The sequence below is a fragment of the Mirounga leonina genome, unplaced genomic scaffold, assembly GCF_011800145.1.
Source record: "Mirounga leonina isolate KUSES-001 unplaced genomic scaffold, KU_Mleo_1.0 Mir_126, whole genome shotgun sequence".
Taxonomy (NCBI): domain Eukaryota; kingdom Metazoa; phylum Chordata; class Mammalia; order Carnivora; family Phocidae; genus Mirounga; species Mirounga leonina.
This window is the reverse complement of record NW_023270314.1, coordinates 3227796-3247598: the sequence shown is the minus strand read 5'-3', so window position 1 is coordinate 3247598 and position 19803 is coordinate 3227796. Positions and strand designations below refer to the sequence as shown.

General features: G+C 37.0%; 1 protein-coding gene and 1 pseudogene across 1 annotated transcript in view; one reads left to right on the top strand and one right to left on the bottom strand.

Moving 5' to 3' along the window:
* Positions 1–19803, bottom strand: part of PAWR (pro-apoptotic WT1 regulator) — a 118582-nt gene that overhangs the window by 31242 nt on the left and 67537 nt on the right. Inside the window, exons 3-4 of the mRNA XM_035002082.1 lie at positions 14228–14359; positions 3289–3323 (exon numbers count right to left, since the gene is read on the bottom strand). Coding sequence (XP_034857973.1) covers positions 3289–3323; positions 14228–14359 — 167 coding nt within the window. The remainder of the gene's footprint in view (positions 1–3288; positions 3324–14227; positions 14360–19803) is intronic.
* LOC118008956 lies at positions 10410–12461 on the top strand (annotated as a pseudogene).

Genomic DNA, 19803 nt, shown 5'->3' with positions numbered 1-19803 from the left:
ATGAGAGACAGAGAGCATGAGAGGGAGGAGGGTCAGAGGGAGAAGCAGACTCCCTGCCGAGCAGGGAACCCGATGCGGGACTCGATCCTGTGACTCCAGGATCATGACCTGAGCTGAAGGCAGTCGCTTAACCAACTGAGCCACCCAGGCGCCCAACCAGTAAGCATATTAAGAAAATCACACATTGAAAAAAACAAAACCACCTACAAATAGATGATACGGATTCATCTTTCCTAAATCTTGAGTTGCAAGAATTTCATTAATTCCCACCTCCAAATAGTCTCTAAATATTTTTTTTTTAAAGATTTTATTTATTTTTGAGAGAGAGAGAGAGCACAAGCAGGGGGAGGGGGAGAGGGAGAAGCAGACACCCCTCTGAGCAGGGAGCCCAATGTGGGGCTTGATCCTGGGACTCCGGGATCATGACCTGAGCCGAAGACAGTCACTTAACCGACTAAGCCACCCAGGTGCCTTTAAATATGTTTTAAAAAGGAAATTAGTCAATATCTAAGAGATGCTCTAGATAAACAAGAGTTGATTCGATTAAATACAGTCTAAGTAGAGTGTTTAACAGACTCAATGCTCAAAAAGTACATTCTTGATATTTGTAAGAAAAAATTAAGTATTTAATTCATAATTTATAACAGCACACATACAACTAGTTTTGTGGGTTTTGTATCCTCCAATTGACTTTTTAAGAGTTTGTCTAGCTGTGTATAGTATATCATAAAGTTATTTGGTACACTGGAAACATTTTCTAACATATGAGGCCAAATTTCTATTCTTTAGGCAGTCTTCCTTTTAAATGCCCAATAGTCGGCAGACACCCTCATCAACAACATCCATTCTCTAGTCATTGCTACAACGTGCTGACAGATTAATGAAAGTAATGAACTGCTGATGTACAATTTAACAAATTCCTCTCGATAAGGAATTGATAATTTCAAATTAGATTCTGTTTTTTTAACAGAATTTTGTTTAATTTTTTTAGTTTTAATTTTTTTAGTTATTTTTCTTCTTTTTAAACAGTATTCGAACTATGAGTTGCTGTAAGTCAGTGAATAATGACTAGAAGCTTTAAAAAATATTTATTTTATAACAGTATTAAATAGGGCTAAATCTTTGAAAGCTGAAAATTAACAAAACATGCTCTAGGTCATGAAAATTTAAAAAATACCAGTATAGGAACAGGTCCCAAGCAAAATAATGGTCTGAAAAGCTTAAAAAGAGAAACATACATGACAGAAAACCAATCTTCTTCCTTATTTAACACAATGAAATGTAAATGAAGTTTTTGATGAGTATTTGTAAGAAAATTATTCCCTGTTGATTCTACTTAAAGAACACTAATCTGAAAAGTGTCAATTATAACTCAGGGTTTACTATTTAATAAGTAAATATTTATACATTTATTAAGTCACTGAAATTTATCTTTATCCCCAAACCAAAAACTAATGATAAAAATGTTCTTGGTTTGTGAATGTGGCATGGAAATAAGCCAAATTAAAGCTATTTGACTGGTAATAATTTCTGGCAAAAGAAAAGAGATTCTTTCCAGTTTAAGCTATTCATGTTAAGTAAAAATTATTAAGCAATGTATAACTGTTAGACACTTAAAAGAATCACAGGTTTCATTATACCTAAATCAAAATTAGTCAGAAATGAAAATTAAAACAGAAGCAGTAGCAAACATACAAAGTTCACCTGAGACAGTTTCACTTTCTTACTCAATTGTTGATTATTTTGGCCTTCTTACCTTTTTCTACTTGTAGTAGGTATTATGGCCCATAGTAAAAACTAAAAATTGAGATTTATATGTAATAGTATTAAAATCAGAGCTCTTCTTAATCAATGTTTTATTTTAGATGGAAAATAATCAAAACTTTCAACCAAACACTTCAAACTTTAACATACAAATAGAGAAAATCAAAGGTTTTATAGGTGTGCTAAATTATATACCCAGGTTAATCCTGCCCTTTGCAAGTCATGTCTTGCCTTTTTTCTTTTTTTTAAGTGTATGACAGTTTTATTTAGATACCACATTGAGTAGGGTATCTACAAGCACACATCTAATAACCTGTCTTGCCTTTTTAAAAAAACTTTATTTTAACCAATGTACTATAAACTTAACCAATAAATTTAGGTAGATGGTGCAAGCATGTGTATTCTGGAGTCAGGATGTCTGAGTTCAAATCTTGACTCTACTAATGACTACCTAGTCTTGTTCCCTAGTGAAATTATTCTACCTCTTGAACCCCACTTCTCTCATCTACAAAATGAAAGTAAACATTGTACCTATTGTACCTACCTTTTAAGATAACTGCGAGAATTGAATGAGATTGCTCTATGTAAAGCACCTTGGACATTATAAGCACTTGATAAGGTTTACCATTATTCTATGATTATTAGCACATCCATGACCACATCGTCTGTAACCTTTATGATGTCACCAGGGAAAAAGAAAGCTGATAGCCCAAGCATCTCCACTAAACAACTTCTCATATCTAATTTTGATTTTCTTCTTATACACGTACATACATACTCTCAAACACGTTTTCTGGTAAAAGCATTACTCATAGCGTAGAAGACTTGGTATGGTCTGAATGCTCTGCATCCTCCCAAAATTCATATGTTGAAATCCTCATGTTCAATGTAGTAGTATTAGGAGGTGGAGCCTTTCAGAGGTCTTTCAGAGGTGCTTAGGTCACAAACGTAGAGTCCTCATGGATGGAATCAGTGCTCTGATAAAAGCAATCTGAGAGAGTTCTTTGGCCTCTTCCATGCCACAGTAAGGACAGAGCAAGAAGTTGTTAGTCTGCAACCCTGAAGATGGCCTTCACCAGAACCTGATCTTGGTGGCTCTCTGATCTCTGACTTCCAGCCTCCAGAACTGTGAGAAAAGTAATTTCTGTTTAAGCCATCCCTTTCTATGGTGTTTTGTTATGGCAGCCCAAGTTGACTAATAAAAGTAGTATACTTTTATTTTCAATGTTCAAATACATAAGAGAAAATGATTCTAAGTTTCTATTTTGCTAATTTCATCAGTTCCATACAAATTCATGGTATGCACAGTTTTCAAAGACAGCAGGGTATGTCAGAATCAGTCATGATCAGAGAGACATTACTATACTCCCACCTACAATGTAATTTCTTCTTAACAGCACAATATTAAGGTTTCTTATTTTTCAACAAGCTGCTTGAAACAGTTCTAGTTAGTTAGGTCATGGTCAGACAGATATTACAGTCATGTTTGTAATATGTTGTAAGTTAAAACTTAGGGAGTCTTACCTTTTATATCTGCCTGAAACTGTTCTAGATGGGTCCTATAAAGCAAAAATAATGACATCAGTTTGGGTGTGTGTACAAGAACACAATTCCACATCATATAAAAGTTAATAATGTTTAACTTTGAAAGAAACTAATTTGGAACAAATATCATTGCTTTAAAAAATTGACAGTGCTGGTCAAACAAAATAAGATTCTACATCTGATTTCTCAGACAAAAACAACCACTTTTTTAAAATTATATTTCTAATTTAGAAGATTTTTAAAACTCAGAAAATTGAAAAAGGAAGCATCATTCATCAACCAATCAGCTTAAATCATTTTTGGAAGCCAATGAGCATTTAAAAACACAATTAGAATCAAACATATATATATACACAATATATATATACATGTATCTCTCCCTTCTGCTTTTTTTAATGCCCTCAATTAAAAAAAAGATTCACCCCAAATACATATAATGATTAATGCTTATTTTAAAAGACAGCTAAAAATTAAAAGTAAGAAAGTACTCTTTATGCTGATTGTATGCTATCCAAAAGAAAGGTTGCTGAAAGTTAACATTAACCACTGGGGTGGGGAAATTATTACCTTGCAATTTACCGGGCATTTTTCTGTTCAATCTTTTTTTTTTTTTTAAGATTTTATTTATTTATTTGAGAGAGAGAGAGAGAGTGCGCACCTGGGAGCAGGGAGAGGAGCACAGGGGGAGGGTGAGGAAGGGGGAAAGAATCTCAAGCAGACTCAGCGCAGGGTTTGATCCCTCCACCCTGATCATGACCTGAACCGAAACCAAGAGTCAGACACTTAAGCAAATGAGCCACTCAGGCATCCCTGTTCAATCTTTTTTTTTTAAGATTTTATTTATTCATTTGAGAGAGAGAGAGACAGCAAGAGAGAGCATGAGCGGGGAGGAGAGGGAGAAGCAGGCTCCCTGCTGAGCAGGGAGCCCAAAGCAGGGCTTAATCCCAGGACCCTAGGATCACGATGCCTACCTGACTGAGCCACCCAGATGCCCCAACCCCTGTTCAATCTTTTAATAGCCAAGGCTCTCCAAATATTTTTTGCAGTTTCATTTTAATAAAATCAGTCAAAATGAAATGATGAGTCTGTTTAAAAACTGATCACTCTTTTCTTCTAGTTATCATTTAAAGTATTCAAGAGAGACTCTACAGTTAAAGAATGTCTGATGTTAAAATCAGAGAATCCACTCCCTTTATAAATAAGATGACCAGATTCCAGACTAAAACAGCAAATGCTGATTGCATGGTGCAATAAAGGTCATAATCAATGTAGAGGAAACAGTATAGCAAACCATATGGTTAAGAGTTAAGATTTAGATCCAAGTTTCAACCAGACAAGCTTCAGTAGCTATGAAGCTATGGATAAGTTATTTAACTTCTATCAGTCTCAGTTTCCTCATCTCTAAAATAGGAATAACAATGTCAATGTTACTGGATTATTGTGGGGATTAAAGGACATAAGTGAGTAAAAAAATTACACAACTCCTTTACAATAGGCTTACAATTTAAATTTTGCAGCTAAGATTTTTTTTAAACTGGGATACAGAAAAATCTTTACCAATTTTTCTAAGTGGAATTTTAGTAAATCTGTCTCAATTATTCCAAGTCAGTATATTCCCATTAGAACAGCCTAACCTACTTATTTAAATAAAAGTTTATCTCAATTTTTCATGTCCGGCATATATCTTATTTTCTGGAAGGTGGGGATTCCCACCTTTGATTCCTTTTTCCCCCAAACCCCAGCTCAAATAGTATGCCATAAATATATATCGACAATGTATGGAACTAACTTCCCTAGTAATCTGCCACTACAGAAAAGTACCACTTTGGAATTAACCAGTTGCAGAAAGTAACCAGGTGACAGACAGGATACTAGAAGTGTCCGTATGTATGGGCTTGACCCCTTAACAGATTACCTCTGAGAAGTTATGCTTTGACAGCTGGTTTCAAGACATTTTAACTCTCCCCACCTTGCATCAGCTGTTCTTACAGAAGGGAGTAACAAAGCCTAGCAAGTAAACTTAAAGAGTTTCTTATTAGCTTGTATTAAAGTGGCAGTCCCTAAAGATGGGGCAGATGAATCTTTGTACTTTATACATCAAACATGTAAACAAATCGCCTGTTTACAAAAATATTTCTAATAATTAACAACAAAAAATATACTTTGTAAAATCTAGCCTTTAAGTTATTTTTAAAACCATAATAACTAGATTAAAATTTTAATCACTGGTTATTTAGATAAAGCAGAAAGAAATACTAAGCTTGTGTCTATCCAAAGTACATTTTACTGAATGAAGATGATTATGATGTCATATGAAACTTTTACCCCTAAATTTTCACAAACAGTACTCAACTAACATTTTATAAAGGTTTTCATTTATAAATTTCCCTAATCTTATTCTACATGAACTAAAACTAAGACATAATATTAAATGATGTCCATCTAAATATGAATTAGAAAAAAATGTTAATGCCATAGGTTCCAAAACAACACTCTCTCTCAGTTTGGTTATAACTGAAATATTTTAAAACATGACATCAGCTTGATTGCCCAGACTACATTTTACTGAACTGGAGTAAGCAGAATTGCTGAATGAGAATAGCCTTTATTGGATTTATTGATTTGTGGGTTATTGGTCACTGACTGAAATGATATGAACATTGCAATAAATCATATTTATGAAGATTAACATAGGCATTTTCCTAAATATGGTAAAAACTTTGATTAATACAGATTTAGAGCAGAATTTTAACAACTATAGAAATGTGAAATGAAGGCTGTTTTCAGCAACACCAACTATAGTGGCATTATACTAATTTTATACTTTGACCCAATTATAAATGACTTAAAGTCAGTATAAGAGAAGTTTCTAGGGGCGCCTGGGTGGCTGAGTCATTAAGCATCTGCCTTCGGCTCAGGTCATGATCCCAGGGTCCTGGGATCGAGCCCCGCATCGGGCTCCCTACTCAGCGGGAAGCCTGCTTCTCCCTCCTCCCACTCCCCCTGCTTGTGCTCTTTCTCTCGCTGTGTCTCTCTGTCAAATAAATAAATAAAATCTTAAAAAAAAAAAAAAAAAGAGAAGTTTCTAGTTAAGTATACGAATAAGGAAGTTATATAATATCAGTTTTCCGTATTTCTCACAGCTTTTTTTTAAAACAACTAGTCACTTAAAACATATCTCAATGAAGTTTCACACAGTATTTTCTATATAGCTAGTATAGAAATCGGTAAAATAAGAATTCTGATCAGATCATTCCATGTTCATGTCCAAGATGTGTAAACAATTAGAATTTAGGCTTATTTCAATATAACTACTGTTTCAATAGTGAAGATTCTGAAGCAGACAGAAGAGACTTAAGCTTATTCTTTATTGGTAGATTTATATAGGGTCTTTTATTAGTTTACATATTTTGTAACTAAATGTTATTTCACAGTAATTCTAGTAATCATATTACATTCCTTAACAATGGAATGTTCCCCCTCCTACACTGTTGGTGGGAATGCAAGCTGCTGCAGCCACTCTGGAAAACAGTATGGAGGTTCCTCAAAAAGTTAAAAATAAAGCTACCATACGACCCAGCAATTGCACTACTGGGTATTTACCCCAAAGATACAAATGTAGTGATCCGAAGGGGTACATGCACCCCGATGTTTATAGTAGCAATGTCCACAATAGCCAAACTGTGGAAAGAGCCAAGATGTCCATCAAGATGAATGGATAAAGAAGACATGGTATATATATACAATGGAATATTATGCAGCCATCAAAAGAATAAAATCTTGCCATTTGCAACGACGGAACTGGAGGGTATTGTGCTGAGTGAAATAAGTCAATCAGAGAAAGACATGTATCGTATGACCTCACTGATATGAGAAATTCTTAATCTCAAGAAACTGAGGGTTGCTGGAGTGGTGGGGGGTGGGGGGGTGATAGATATTGGGGAGGGTATGTGCTATGGTGAGTGCTGTGAATTGTCTAAGACTGATGAATCACAGACCTGTACCTCTGAAACAAATAATACATTATATGTTAAAAAAAAAAAAAAGAAGAAGAAAATAGCAGGAGGGGAAGAATGAAGGGGGGAAAATCTAACTGGGAGACAAACCATGAGAGACTATGGACTCTGAGAAACAAACTGAGGGTTGTAGAGGGGAAGGGGGTGGGGGGATGGGTTAGCCTGGTGATGGGTATTAAAGAGGGCACGTACTGAATGGAGCACTGGGTGTTATACACAAACAATGAATCATGGAACACTACATCAAAAACTAATGATGTAATGTATGGTGATTAACATAATTAAAAAAAAAAAAAACAATGGAATGTTCCCCAAACTGGACAGGCTATGTTAGTATGAGAACTAGCATTAGAAGAAATTGGGAGGAGTGGTAGTCTGCTTCTCATGTGCATTCAAAATGGTCATTTACAGATGGAGTTCAAAGTGATTTCTAAACTCTTGCCAAAAAAAGAAAATTGGGTATTTCTTGAATGAGAAATATTAGAGAGAGGAAAAGCAAAATCAACCTCTATAGTGCAGCAAGGGTCTCATAATTTTAAGAAGGAAATGCTTGATGTTTTTACACATTAAATATACAAATATAAACTTCACCTCAGATTTGTTAACTAGAAACCTTTGTATTTCTGTGGCAGCAAAGAATTCCAAGCAAAGGATGACAACTCAATAATTACTATACCTGTTAAAGTTGACAACTGCATTCTAAATGGGGGCAGGACGTAGGAGATATACCAGTACCACTGAAACCACTTATAAAAACTACAACTGTTAAGAGTGACATTGGTCTTGGGGCGCCTGGGTGGCTCAGTCGTTAAGCGTCTGCCTTCGGCTCAGGTCATGATCCCAGGGGCCTGGGATCGAGCCCCACATCGGGCTCCCCGCTCAGCCAGGAGCCTGCTTCTCCCTCTCCCACTCCCCTTGCTTGTGTTCCCTCTCTCGCCATGTCTCTCTCTGTCAAATAAATAAAATCTTTAAAAAAAAAAAAAAAAAAAAAAAAGAGTGACATTGGTCTTAAAAGTTTCAAAGACTATGTAATTAGACCTTCCAATAACCCCAAAGCCTGTTATACAACTGATTTAAAATACACTTTGCCTGAAATAATCTTCCTTACAATGGGATGGTTTATATTACTAAAGGGAGGGGGAAAGACCTATATAGCACTTAGAAAATGCTGGCAAGGCACAAACTGTTTTGTGTAAGTTTAAATAAAACATTCTGCTTTAGTCAAGCTTAGAATGGTCAGTAAGGAAATCCCATGAATTGTCTTTACAGGTGCAGTGGCAGACAGAACTTGTAAAGTATAAACAAATATAAAAGCATACGTGAAATAAGATCAGAGAAATACAAGACCAGCTAAATACAGCAAAATAATACTGAAGTTATTCAAATAAACTAATTACCGACAAAGCCATAGCCCTCAATAAAATTATGGCATAACATGCTAACTGGCCCTCAGGACTAACTTAAAGTACCTATACTGGTAGACATAATGTAGCAAAGTAACACTGCTGAAGATGAATGCAGAACAAAATATCTGTAATGTATAATTGATAGAATAGCTAAGAAAATGGAAAAAATAAGAACTTTATCAAATTAACAAAGATTAAAAAAGGAAAAACTCACCACTCCCCTTTCCTTTCTGAATGATTCAGTCCTAAAACCATTAGGTGTGGCAGAGCTAGATGGGGAGGAAACATAGTAGCCCAAACCATGGTATCAGAATACTGGAGCCCTACATGAAGAGGAGCTGCCTGGCATAGAGAATCAGACTCCAAGCAAACTGACAAGAACATCCATATAGCAAGGGGACTTGGCGTGGCCTGAGAAATCAGAGCCAGAGCAGAAATGAGGATGTCTACAAAGCAGGAAAGGGAAGGCAGACTATCAGTCCTGAGACAATGTCAGAAAGGGAGACCCATGTAGGGGACATCAAGAGGCCCAAGAAGGGTGTGATGGTCATTCATTCTAGAGGGTGGCACAGAACAGAGTTTTAGAGCCCCAGAAGGGTAAAGAAAACAGCATGGCATGGGGAGTTCGCAACCCTTGAAGAGAGCCTCTCTGCTCCACACTGAGCAGTATTCTGGCCTGAAGGTGTCAAAACCCAATGAGGTTGATGAGGGGTCTCCATGGAGAAGCAATTCAGCATAAGGTCTCAGAGTCTGAACATGAACAAAGACCCTAGGGAAGAGCAGCTTATCACAGGATGACAGAAGCTAAGCAGTGTAAGGAGGGAATCCTGGCGCATGGGGGCGGAGGGGTGATCCAGTGTGGGGAGTCACAATTCAAGCAGGGTAAGGAGGGCATCCTACAGCCTTGCGTGGGATGCTCAAGCCTGAAGAGAGGGTCAGCAAGTGTTCATGCACAAAGAAAGCCAACATGGGATGTCAGAACTCACTTGTGGTGAGGAGGGTATAAATGTGGGGAAGGGGGGGCGCCTGGGTGGCTCAGACGGTTAAGCGTCTGCCTTCAGCTCAGGTCATGATCCCAGCGTCCTGGGATGGAGCCCCGCATCGGTCTCCCTGCTCAGCTGGAAGCCTGCTTCTCCCTCTCCTACTCCCCCCCCCCCCTTGTGTTCCCTCTCTCTATGTCAAATAAATTAAAAAAAAAAAATCTTTTAAAAAAATAATAAAAAAAAAATGTGGGGAAGGGGTGGCAATGGAAGATAGGTTACATAGAAGGGGACTGAACAAATAAGAAAACATTAAGGATAATGGGAGTTTCTCAATGTCACAAAAGGGAGTTAAAACTACTAGAATAAAACCCTATAGTATTAGATTAGTTTGGAAGTTATCAGTATAAATTAGTTTCAGTATCTACATAGATGTAGGCAGGTAGACAGACAGAAGGCAGATATTTATATATATAGATACACAAATAGTTTGTAGGTCTATACACAGAGAGGGACCAAGAATGGTGACATTTCAGTAACATAAACAAACCTACAGCCCAGATCATGGCTTCAAAGTATTTTCCAGTAAAAGTAATCAGAGCTCCTTAGCTTCTTAAAGAAATGGCTGTTCCCAACCCTGGTGTAGGAAAGTTAAAGATGAGCTGTAACATCAGATTATGCCAAGAAGTATTCCAAAAATGATGGAGATGTGGCAAAAGCTCCAAACCGTTTCCACTGGCAAAATCTGGGATAATCTGAACACCAAAATAGATAATGGTGTGGTAGGCAGAATAATGACCCTCAAAAATGTCTATGTCCTAATCCCTGGAACCTTCAAACATACTAGGTTATACAGCAAAGGGTTGCTAATCAACAACCCTATATAGGGAGATTATCCTAGATTATCTAATGGGATCACAAGATTCATTAAAAGTGGAAGACAGAGGCAGGTCAGAGGGAGATATGACTAAGAACAAAGGTCAGAATGACAAGCTGCAGGAAGTACTCAACCCACCGTTTCAGGCTTTGACAGAAGAAGGAGAGCCATAAGCCAAAGAATGTGGGTAGCCACTGGGACCTGGAAAAGGCAAGGAAACAGATTCTCCCCTAGAGCCTCCAAAAAGGAATGCAGTCCTGATTTTTGCCTTTGAAGCCTTTGATTTTAGTCCTTGATATTGGCCAATCAGACCCGTGTTGGACTTCCAATTAATAAAACTGTAAGATGATAAATTTGTGCGCTGTTTTTAAGACAACAAATTTGTAGTGATTTGTTACAGCAGCAACAGAAAACTAATACAGATGGTAACAGTATAATCCATCAGATAAAATAGGTAATAGTGAGTCAATAAGATATACAGATATAAACACAGGAAGATGATAGAGAAGGTTTGATGGGGATTAAGATATCTACATGGTTCAAAGCACTTACCCACAAAATATTTTTTTTTCTGTTGAAGGATTTCATATAATCAGCAGTTCCACAAAACACTTATTAAGAAAGGGAAAATAAAAAAAAAAAAAGGGAAAATAAAATAACTGCCCTATAATCTTTTAAAGTGGGAAGATTAAGAAATTTATTTATTTTTTTTAAAGATAGACTGATTTGACAGAGAGAGAAAGAGAAAGAGAGAGCACAAGCAGAAAGAGAAAGAGAGAGCACAAGAGCGGCAGGCAGAGGGAGAGGGAGAAGCAGGCTCCCCGCCAAGCAGGTAGCCCAATGTGGGGCTCCATCCCAGGGTCCTGGGATCATGACCTGAGCCAAAGGCAGACTCTTAACCAACTGGGCCATCAAGGCACCCCAAGATAAGAAATGTAAAGAGAGACAGACTGCTTCATATTAAAGGAAACTAAAGAGATAACAGCAACTAAATGCAACACCTCATTCTGAATGAGATCCTTCTGCTATACTTTAGAACATTACTGGGATAGTACCTGAAACCTGAAAAAGGTCTAAGTATTATATGGTAAGAATGTGTCATTTTTAATTTTCTTTTTTTTTTTTCATTTTTCATTTTCTATTTTTAAGAGCCGTGTTGTGGTTATGTAGGAGACTGTAGAAAATACCCCGTAAAGGGAAGAAAGGCTCTTTCCTTTCTGTCTGGTGGCAGCCATCTGCTCAAAGCTAAGCCAAGGTGGGCGCTTACCAGTCCATCCAGGAGCTAGCTACAGAGGAAGTAGCAGTCGGCTGTAATGCACTTTCTTCTCAGGGGGTGCTGCTGGCAGTACCCCCAGCTCTCTACACTCCATAGGGACCCTGCCCAACCTGGTCCAATAAAGCGCACAGACTAGGGTACAAGGCCAAGCAAAGTTACGTCATATATAGGATTCATGTGCAACGTGGTGGCCACAAATGCCCAGTTCCTAAGGGTGCAACCTATGGCAAACTTGTCCACCATGGTGTTAACCGGCTAAAGTTTGCCCAAAGCCTTCAGTCTGTTGCAGAGGAGCAAGATGGACACCACCGTGGAGCTCTGAAAGTCCTGAAAATTCTTACTGGGTTGGCGAAGATTCCACGTACAAATTCTTTCGGTTATCCTCACTGATCCATTCCATAAAGCTAGCAAAAGAAATCCTGACACCCAGTGGATCGCCAAACCAGTACACAAGCACAGGAAGATACAAGAACTGACATCTGCAGGCTATAAGAATGTGGCCTTGGAAAGGGTCGTAAGTTTCACCACACTACTGGTGGTTCTTGGTGTGCGGCATGGAGAAGATGTAATACTCTCTAGCTCCACCATTACTGCTAATGTAAGTAATGTTTGTAAAATTAAAAGTGTTCCTTGTCTGTTAAAATGAGTTGTCTACAGAATGTTCCATGAATGCACTGTCAAATTATGAAAGTTAAAGTGCAATAATGTTTGAAGACTCTAAGTGGTGGTATATCTTGTTTCTTGTAAGATAAATGCTTTTGTCTTTGCTTTATCTTATTAGGGATTTTATACGTCAGTGTTTAAAATGCTATTTGGTATAACAGGTATAATATAAGTTCTGTAAAAGTGGAATGCAGAAGCTAGCCATGTAGATTTGCTGGTGCATGTAATGAAACCTACAGCTTCACTGAGATGATGTAATGCTCTACTGGTTTACTCTCAAATGGCTATTTTTAGGGGTTTGATAAGACCACACTTTTTAAAATTGGATTTTTCTGGAAATGTGAAGAATACCCTAATCTTTTATATATATATAAAAATATATATTTTATGGGCGCCTGGGTGGCTCATTTGGTTGGGCAACTGCCTTCGGCTCAGGTCATGATCCTGGAGTCCCGGGATCGAGTCCCGCATCGGGCTCCCTGCTCGGCGGGGAGTCTGCTTCTCCCTCAGACCCTCCTCCCTCTCATGTGCTCTCTTTCTCATTCTCTCTCTCTCAAATAAAAAAAAATATATATATTATATATATAAATATATGTTATTTATATATATAATTTTTATTTATATATGTTTGGAAATGTGAAGAATACCCTAATCTTTTATATATATAAATAAAATATATATAAATATATATATATATAAAAATATATATAATATATATAAATATATTTATATGTTATATATTTATTATATAAATATATATGTTTACATATATATATACACACACATGTAAAATCATATGCAGAATAATATAGTTAACTGGGGTCCACATTTTTAGGTTTAATCCAATCTTCCCTTTATGTAACTGCTACTTCTAAAAGAGTAGTTTAAAAGAATGCCACCATTTTTAGGAGAATTGAATAAGCCTGTTGCAAGAGGGTTCTCTTACAAATGAAAGTAAATCCTGCTTAACCTAAGCAAAACTGCCTCGGTCTCCAGAGTACCACTGAAGTTCCTATAAAAGATGGAGGCTCCTGGTTCTATTCCACAACCCTATGGGATTTGTAGAACATTGAATTTCATACAAAACAGTCAGTAATGGTATTTACACTGGCGTATATTAAAACTGATGGAAACTGAACATTAGGTAAATGAGAAGAATTTACCTTAAGATTTGTAAGCTAGTAATCAATGCTAGGATGGCTATCAGAATTGTCCACTGACTTAAACTTACTAATTCTAACTTTATTAAGAGCAAAGAGGTAATTATTTTTCCTAGCTCTTTTTACAATAGGTACTGCTTAACTTGCTTAATCAGTCAGCCAGCAAATATTCACTGATCAAGAACTAAGAACCATACATACTGTTTTTAAGTCAAGAAGTATTTGGATAGAAGGAAAGTCAATGCTTAAATCCATTGAAAATACTTAAATGGAGCTGATGTAACCAAAAGCAGAATGGAAAAATTATTAAAAGCTACTTAAAAATGATTGTTAAAATAGCAACTGACATCCTGGTATTTTTAAATATTCATTTGTAAAATAAAAAAATAAAAAATAAAGTTTTAGGGGCACCTGGCTGGCTTCGTTGGTAGAGCACATGACTCTTGATCTCAGAGTTCACAATCAATCAATATATAATAACTCATAAGAAAATAAATTTTTAAGATAATTTTTTAAAATTAAATTTAAATAAATACTCACTTGTAGCAGGTAGGAACTGCCTGGATCTAATAAGCTGACAGCTTCATTCTGCATCGTGTTCTGTTGTGTAACTGCATCTTCACGTTTCCGCTCTTTCTGCCCTGCTTCATCATCTTCATATTCATCTAAGCACTAAAAGAAAAAATAGTTTCCATTTTATATCTACATAGTACTAACAGATTGTACTGATAGTATATGAAGATACATTTGGATAGCATTAAAGAAGTATCTGTGCATTCAGAAACTAATTTATATGATAAAGGTGTTCCTTTCAGTAATATGTACATTTAATCCCTGTAAATTATCTGCTTAAACCCCAAGATCCACACTGATACCCCCAACAACTTATCTTTTCTCTAGACTCTAAATAGCAGTGACAGAGCTTGCTTAAAGGCAATGTTTACTCATTCTTTTACATTCATTCAACAAGTAAACGAATGGTGTCTACCTTAAACAAGGCACTTTTCAGAGGGTAACAAATGATATACCCAAGACATGGAATTTACAGTCTAGTGGGAAGTTAAGATGTAAGATATAAGACATATAGAGATATAGATAGAGATGCAGATAACTCAATGATAAAGGCCATTTTCCAGCTTAGTACTACCTAAGAGTATATACAGAAAGAGTATTTTCACCTGGGGAGTAAGTCTTCTACAAAAACTCTGTGGAAGAGTTTATAATTTAAAGGATGGGTAAAATTTAGAACTGCAGATACAGAAAAAAGAGAATTTCAGATGGTGGGAAGAGCATATGGAAAGATTGTTGCTAAAAGCTCAATCAACACCTACATTATCTATCTCCAGACTCTACATGAAAAGAAGTCATAAACAGAAACAAAATTCTCTTCATTATATCCATTGTGGAATGGGTTATCTGTTCCTTGCAAATGAACACATTCCTTTTATTTTTAAGATTTTATTTATTTGAGAGAGAGAACGAGAGAGCACAAGCAGGGGGAGCAGCTGAGGGAGAGGGAGAAGCAGGCTCCCCACTGAGCAGGTAGTCCTAAATGGGAGTCGATTCCAAGGACCTGGGATCATGACTTGAGCTGAAGGCAGACGCTTAACTGACTGAGACACCCAGGCACCCCTGTAACTGAACACATTCCTAACCAATATCGCCTTAAAGGGTTCTGTGAGAGACAAAGAATAATGTTTCTGCAGGCAGTCTGTAAACAAGAAGGCACTAACCAAAGAAACAGGACTTACAAATTATAAAAAGAGAGAGTAAGTTAGGCCACTGTGCAAACTAAGAAAGGACACTGGAGTGCCTGGAATAGGAGGGACACAGTAGATAAGCAGCACATTCAAAGACACAAGGTCCATGATGGGAGATATGGAAGAAAGTACCTCTCTGAGATGGAGTCTTAAAAATTAGGATGATATGGAAAGGAAGTGAGGGGAAAGAATGAAAGGGGTGAGATTCCAGAGAATGCTCCTGCCCTCCCTGTAATGGAACTAACTGTGTGTACAGGTGTCATCTGGCCCTTGTCATGCACCCGGTGAGAACTGGGACTTGGGTTACCAGTGCAAGAAAAATGGATACTGAGGCTACTTGACTCTGATCCAGGAGACTAGTGTGATCTGCCATGATCCATGAAATGACAGCAGGCTAACACGGTTAGCTTGCAAGTAGAGTAAGATCTCAAACCCTTCACAGTTCTTGACAGAGGTGAAGATCGGAAAGGCAAATGCTCTGATCACAAAGAACATAAATAGCCTGAGAAGTGTGGACTTTTCACTACATAACACAGAAAGATGTAATGGTGCTACAATTCCCTGGAATATAGTTTGTAAAACATGATCAAAACTGATGGGGGGGTGGGCGGTTCAGGGTGACTCAGATGGTTAAGCGTCTGCCTTCAGCTCAGGTCATGATCTCCAGGTCCCGGGATTGAGCCCCATGTCGGGCTCCTGGCTCAGTGGGGAGTCTGCTTCTCCCTCTCCCTCTGCCTTTCCCCCTGCTTGTGCTCAGTCTCTGTCTCTCTCTCAAATGAATAAATAAAATCTTCAAAAAAAAAAAAAAAAACCTGATTGTGGGAACAGAACCTATATAAAGCAGTTCACAGTAGAAATTAACAGGACGAAAAGTGGAGAGTAGACAACAAAGTAGACAATTTGATCCTATGAAAAATAATGTATCCTATGTAGAAAACAGAATCAATAAAAGAAATCTAGTAAAGGGTACTAAAGTTTAAGAAACTAGTCCTGATTAGAAAAAGACTCCTAGGACTCTTAAAAAACCTTTCTCAGACAATAGATGGTATCATGTTTAATGGCAAAATATCAACAAAATTTAAAAGCAAAATCAGACTTAAGACATTGATAGCCATTCGACTATCAACATAGTTGTTAACATCACTCTGGAGGTGCTATCTGATAAAACCAGGTAAGAAAAATAAAAGATTTCAGCAGTGGAAGGAAGGCAAAATTTCATCACTTCAGATGATACAATTTTGTTGAGGTAACATAAAAATATTTTAGAATTATTAGAGTTCATTACAATGGTTTTTATAGAAGTATGCAAAAATCGCTTCCCAAAGTAACATGAACAGCCAGTTAGATTGTATAATTTTAACAGTAACTATAAAAATAAACCAAAAAACTTTATGAAAAAAACTACACAATTTTTGGGGCACCTGGGTGGCTCAGTTGGTTAAGCGACTGCCTTCGGCTCAGGTCATGATCCTGGAGTCCCGGGATCGAGTCCCGCATCGGGCTCTCTGCTCAGCAAGGGGTCTGCTTCTCCCTCTGACCCTCTTCCCTCTCGTGCTCTCTGTCTCTCATTCTCTCTCTCTCAAATAAATAAATAAAATCTTTAAAAAAAAAAAAAAAACTACACAATTTTACTGAGAAACACAAATTAAAGCCTATTCTTAAATGGAGAAAAAGCTAGTATTGTGAAGATGTCAATAATCTGTAAATCAATTTATAAGCTGAATAAAAATTCCAATCAAAATCTTAAGGAATTTATTCAGAAAGTAGGGGTGACCATCTGAGTAAATAAATACAGATGACATCCAGAAAACTTACTTTTTAAAAAAGTTATGACAAAACATTCACTCTAACATTAAAATGTATAAAACCACAAAAATAAAAACTGTAACTGAGGTCCTAGAAAAGAGAATAAAGTAAAGGAATTCTTCAATACACATTACTGAGATAAGAGGTCAATCATTTAATGCACAGTAGGGGCTGAGAAGCAAGTATGTAAGATCTGGAAAAAATAAAGAGTAGTCTCATCTCTAGGCTTCTACTCCATGAAAGGGATCATCTCATTCTCCAGTACCTGGACTGCAAAACTCTCTGACCATGGAACCGAATGTCAGTAGCATAATGCTAGAACTCTTAAATCCTAAAGTACTGTAGATAGAAAGTAAAAGTTGAAGCAGATAGCCATGAACTCCCTGAGCGCTGGGATATTTTATTTATCTTTGTTTTCATTTCCTGAGATCCAGGCCCTCAACCTCAATAAATGAGACTCCCTTACCAGCACATTAAAAAGAGGAAGAAGAAAAAAATTCAGTAAATGCTTGATAAATGAATGAATGAGTTACCAAGATAAGACAAATCAGGGAGATGGACTGTAGCACCCCAAGTTAAAATGGAATATTCTTTTCCGTGGCAACACTGTTACCCACTGACCTGGGAACCTATCCATCACACATACTATCTCTGTGGAGAATGTGTGCATCTTACATTCCAGGCAGCTTTTAGAATAGGGATTACTTGATGAATCATAACTTCCCTCCAAGGTTCTTCTAAGCAACCAGTACAATTCTTTTAGCACAAGCATCCTACAAATTCTTTAAGCTATCTTATATAACGGGGATAAATACACCTGGAGGAAACTCTGGTGGAAATGGTGAGAAGAAAGAATGAAAGCAAAAAAGAACTGAGTTACTAGACCAAGGTAAGTTAAGACATTTTCCACTTCTATTTCTTGCAAAGATTAATAATTCTCTAAGTGCACAGCTGATGGTATCCTTAATGGAGACAGAGTTATTTTTTTTAAATTTTTTATTTTTAAGTAATCTCTATACCTAACATGGGGCTCAAACTCACAACCCTGAGATCAAGAGTCACATGCTCTACTGAGCCAGCCAGGTGTCCCAATAATAATTTTAAAATAAGTACCAGCAAAAGAGAACCAAAAAGAACCCAAACATGTTTTAATGTTTTTTTCTACTAATCATAAGCTTTTTATCTGAGAGAGAAAAAGATGAGAAGAAAATAGATGCTGACTTTATATTATAATTACACCACGTGGAACTCAATGCCATCTTTTCCCAGCTCTCATTTCCAGATAAACATAGTCATGTCAAAGTTACTCTCTCCTTTTACATAGATTAGAGAGAAAGAACTGCATGAGAACTGGGTTAACAATTATCTTAAATTGAAACCAAAAAGTCAAATTTTATGAAATGACATTTTTTAAAAAGAAATGAGAGTAAATATCACTGATTGTCACCAAGCTCTTTGCTATTCCCAAAACTGCATTTTGGAGCACCAGTATTTTGGCAAATAAAACTCCTGAACAAAACAAAGGTATGATTTTCATTCTTAATAACAAATTATTAAGATTAAGATGCTACAATATGTTCTATTTTTTTTAAAGATTTTATTTATTAATTTGACAGAGAGAGAGAGAGAACACAAGCAGGGGGAGCAGCAGAGGGAGAAGCAGGCTCCCTGCTGAGCAGGGAGCCTGATGCGGGACTCGATCCCGGGACCCTGGGATCATGACCTGAGCTGAAGGCAGACGCTTAACCATCTGAGCCACCCAGGCGCCCCTGCTATAATATGTTCTAAAAAATTATTCAGGCATTGCTAATCTGACAAAGTAACCAAGTAAAAAGGAAATCAAGACATTTTTAAAGTCCTATTAGTTGGGATCAAAAAATGCAACTCACAGGAAAAGAAGAGGAAATTCAGAAATAGATCCAAATACACAGACAAACCGAGTTTACAATAAAGTGGAAATACACACCAGTGGGAAAAGAGGAACTTTTTAATATGTGGCTTGGGGATAACTGGATAGCCATATTTAAAAAGATGAAATTAGATTTATTCCACATACCAGAATAAATTTCAGTGCATCATTAAAAATGAGCAAAAACTGAACAGACATCCCACCAAAGAAAATACAGGCATTGCAAATAAACACATGAAAAGAGGCTCAATATAATTAGTTATTAGGGAAATGTGAAATAAACCTTGACAGGCTATCACTACACATCTACCAAAATGATTAAAATTAAAGACTAATAATACCAAGTGTTAATGAGGATTTCAAACAACTGAATATCTCCTACACTGTTGGCAAAAACTCAAACTAGAAAACAGTTTGGCAGTTTCTTTTCTTTTTTTTTTTAAAGATTTTATTTATTTATTTGAGAGAGAGAGAGAATGAAAGACAGAGAGCACAGAGGGAGGAGGGTCAGAGGGAGAAGCAGACTCCCCGCTGAGCAGGGAGCCCGACGCGAGACTCGATCCCGGGACTCCAGGACCATGACCTGAGCCAAAGGCAGTCGCTTAACCAACTGAGCCACCCAGGCGCCCCTCTTTTTTTTT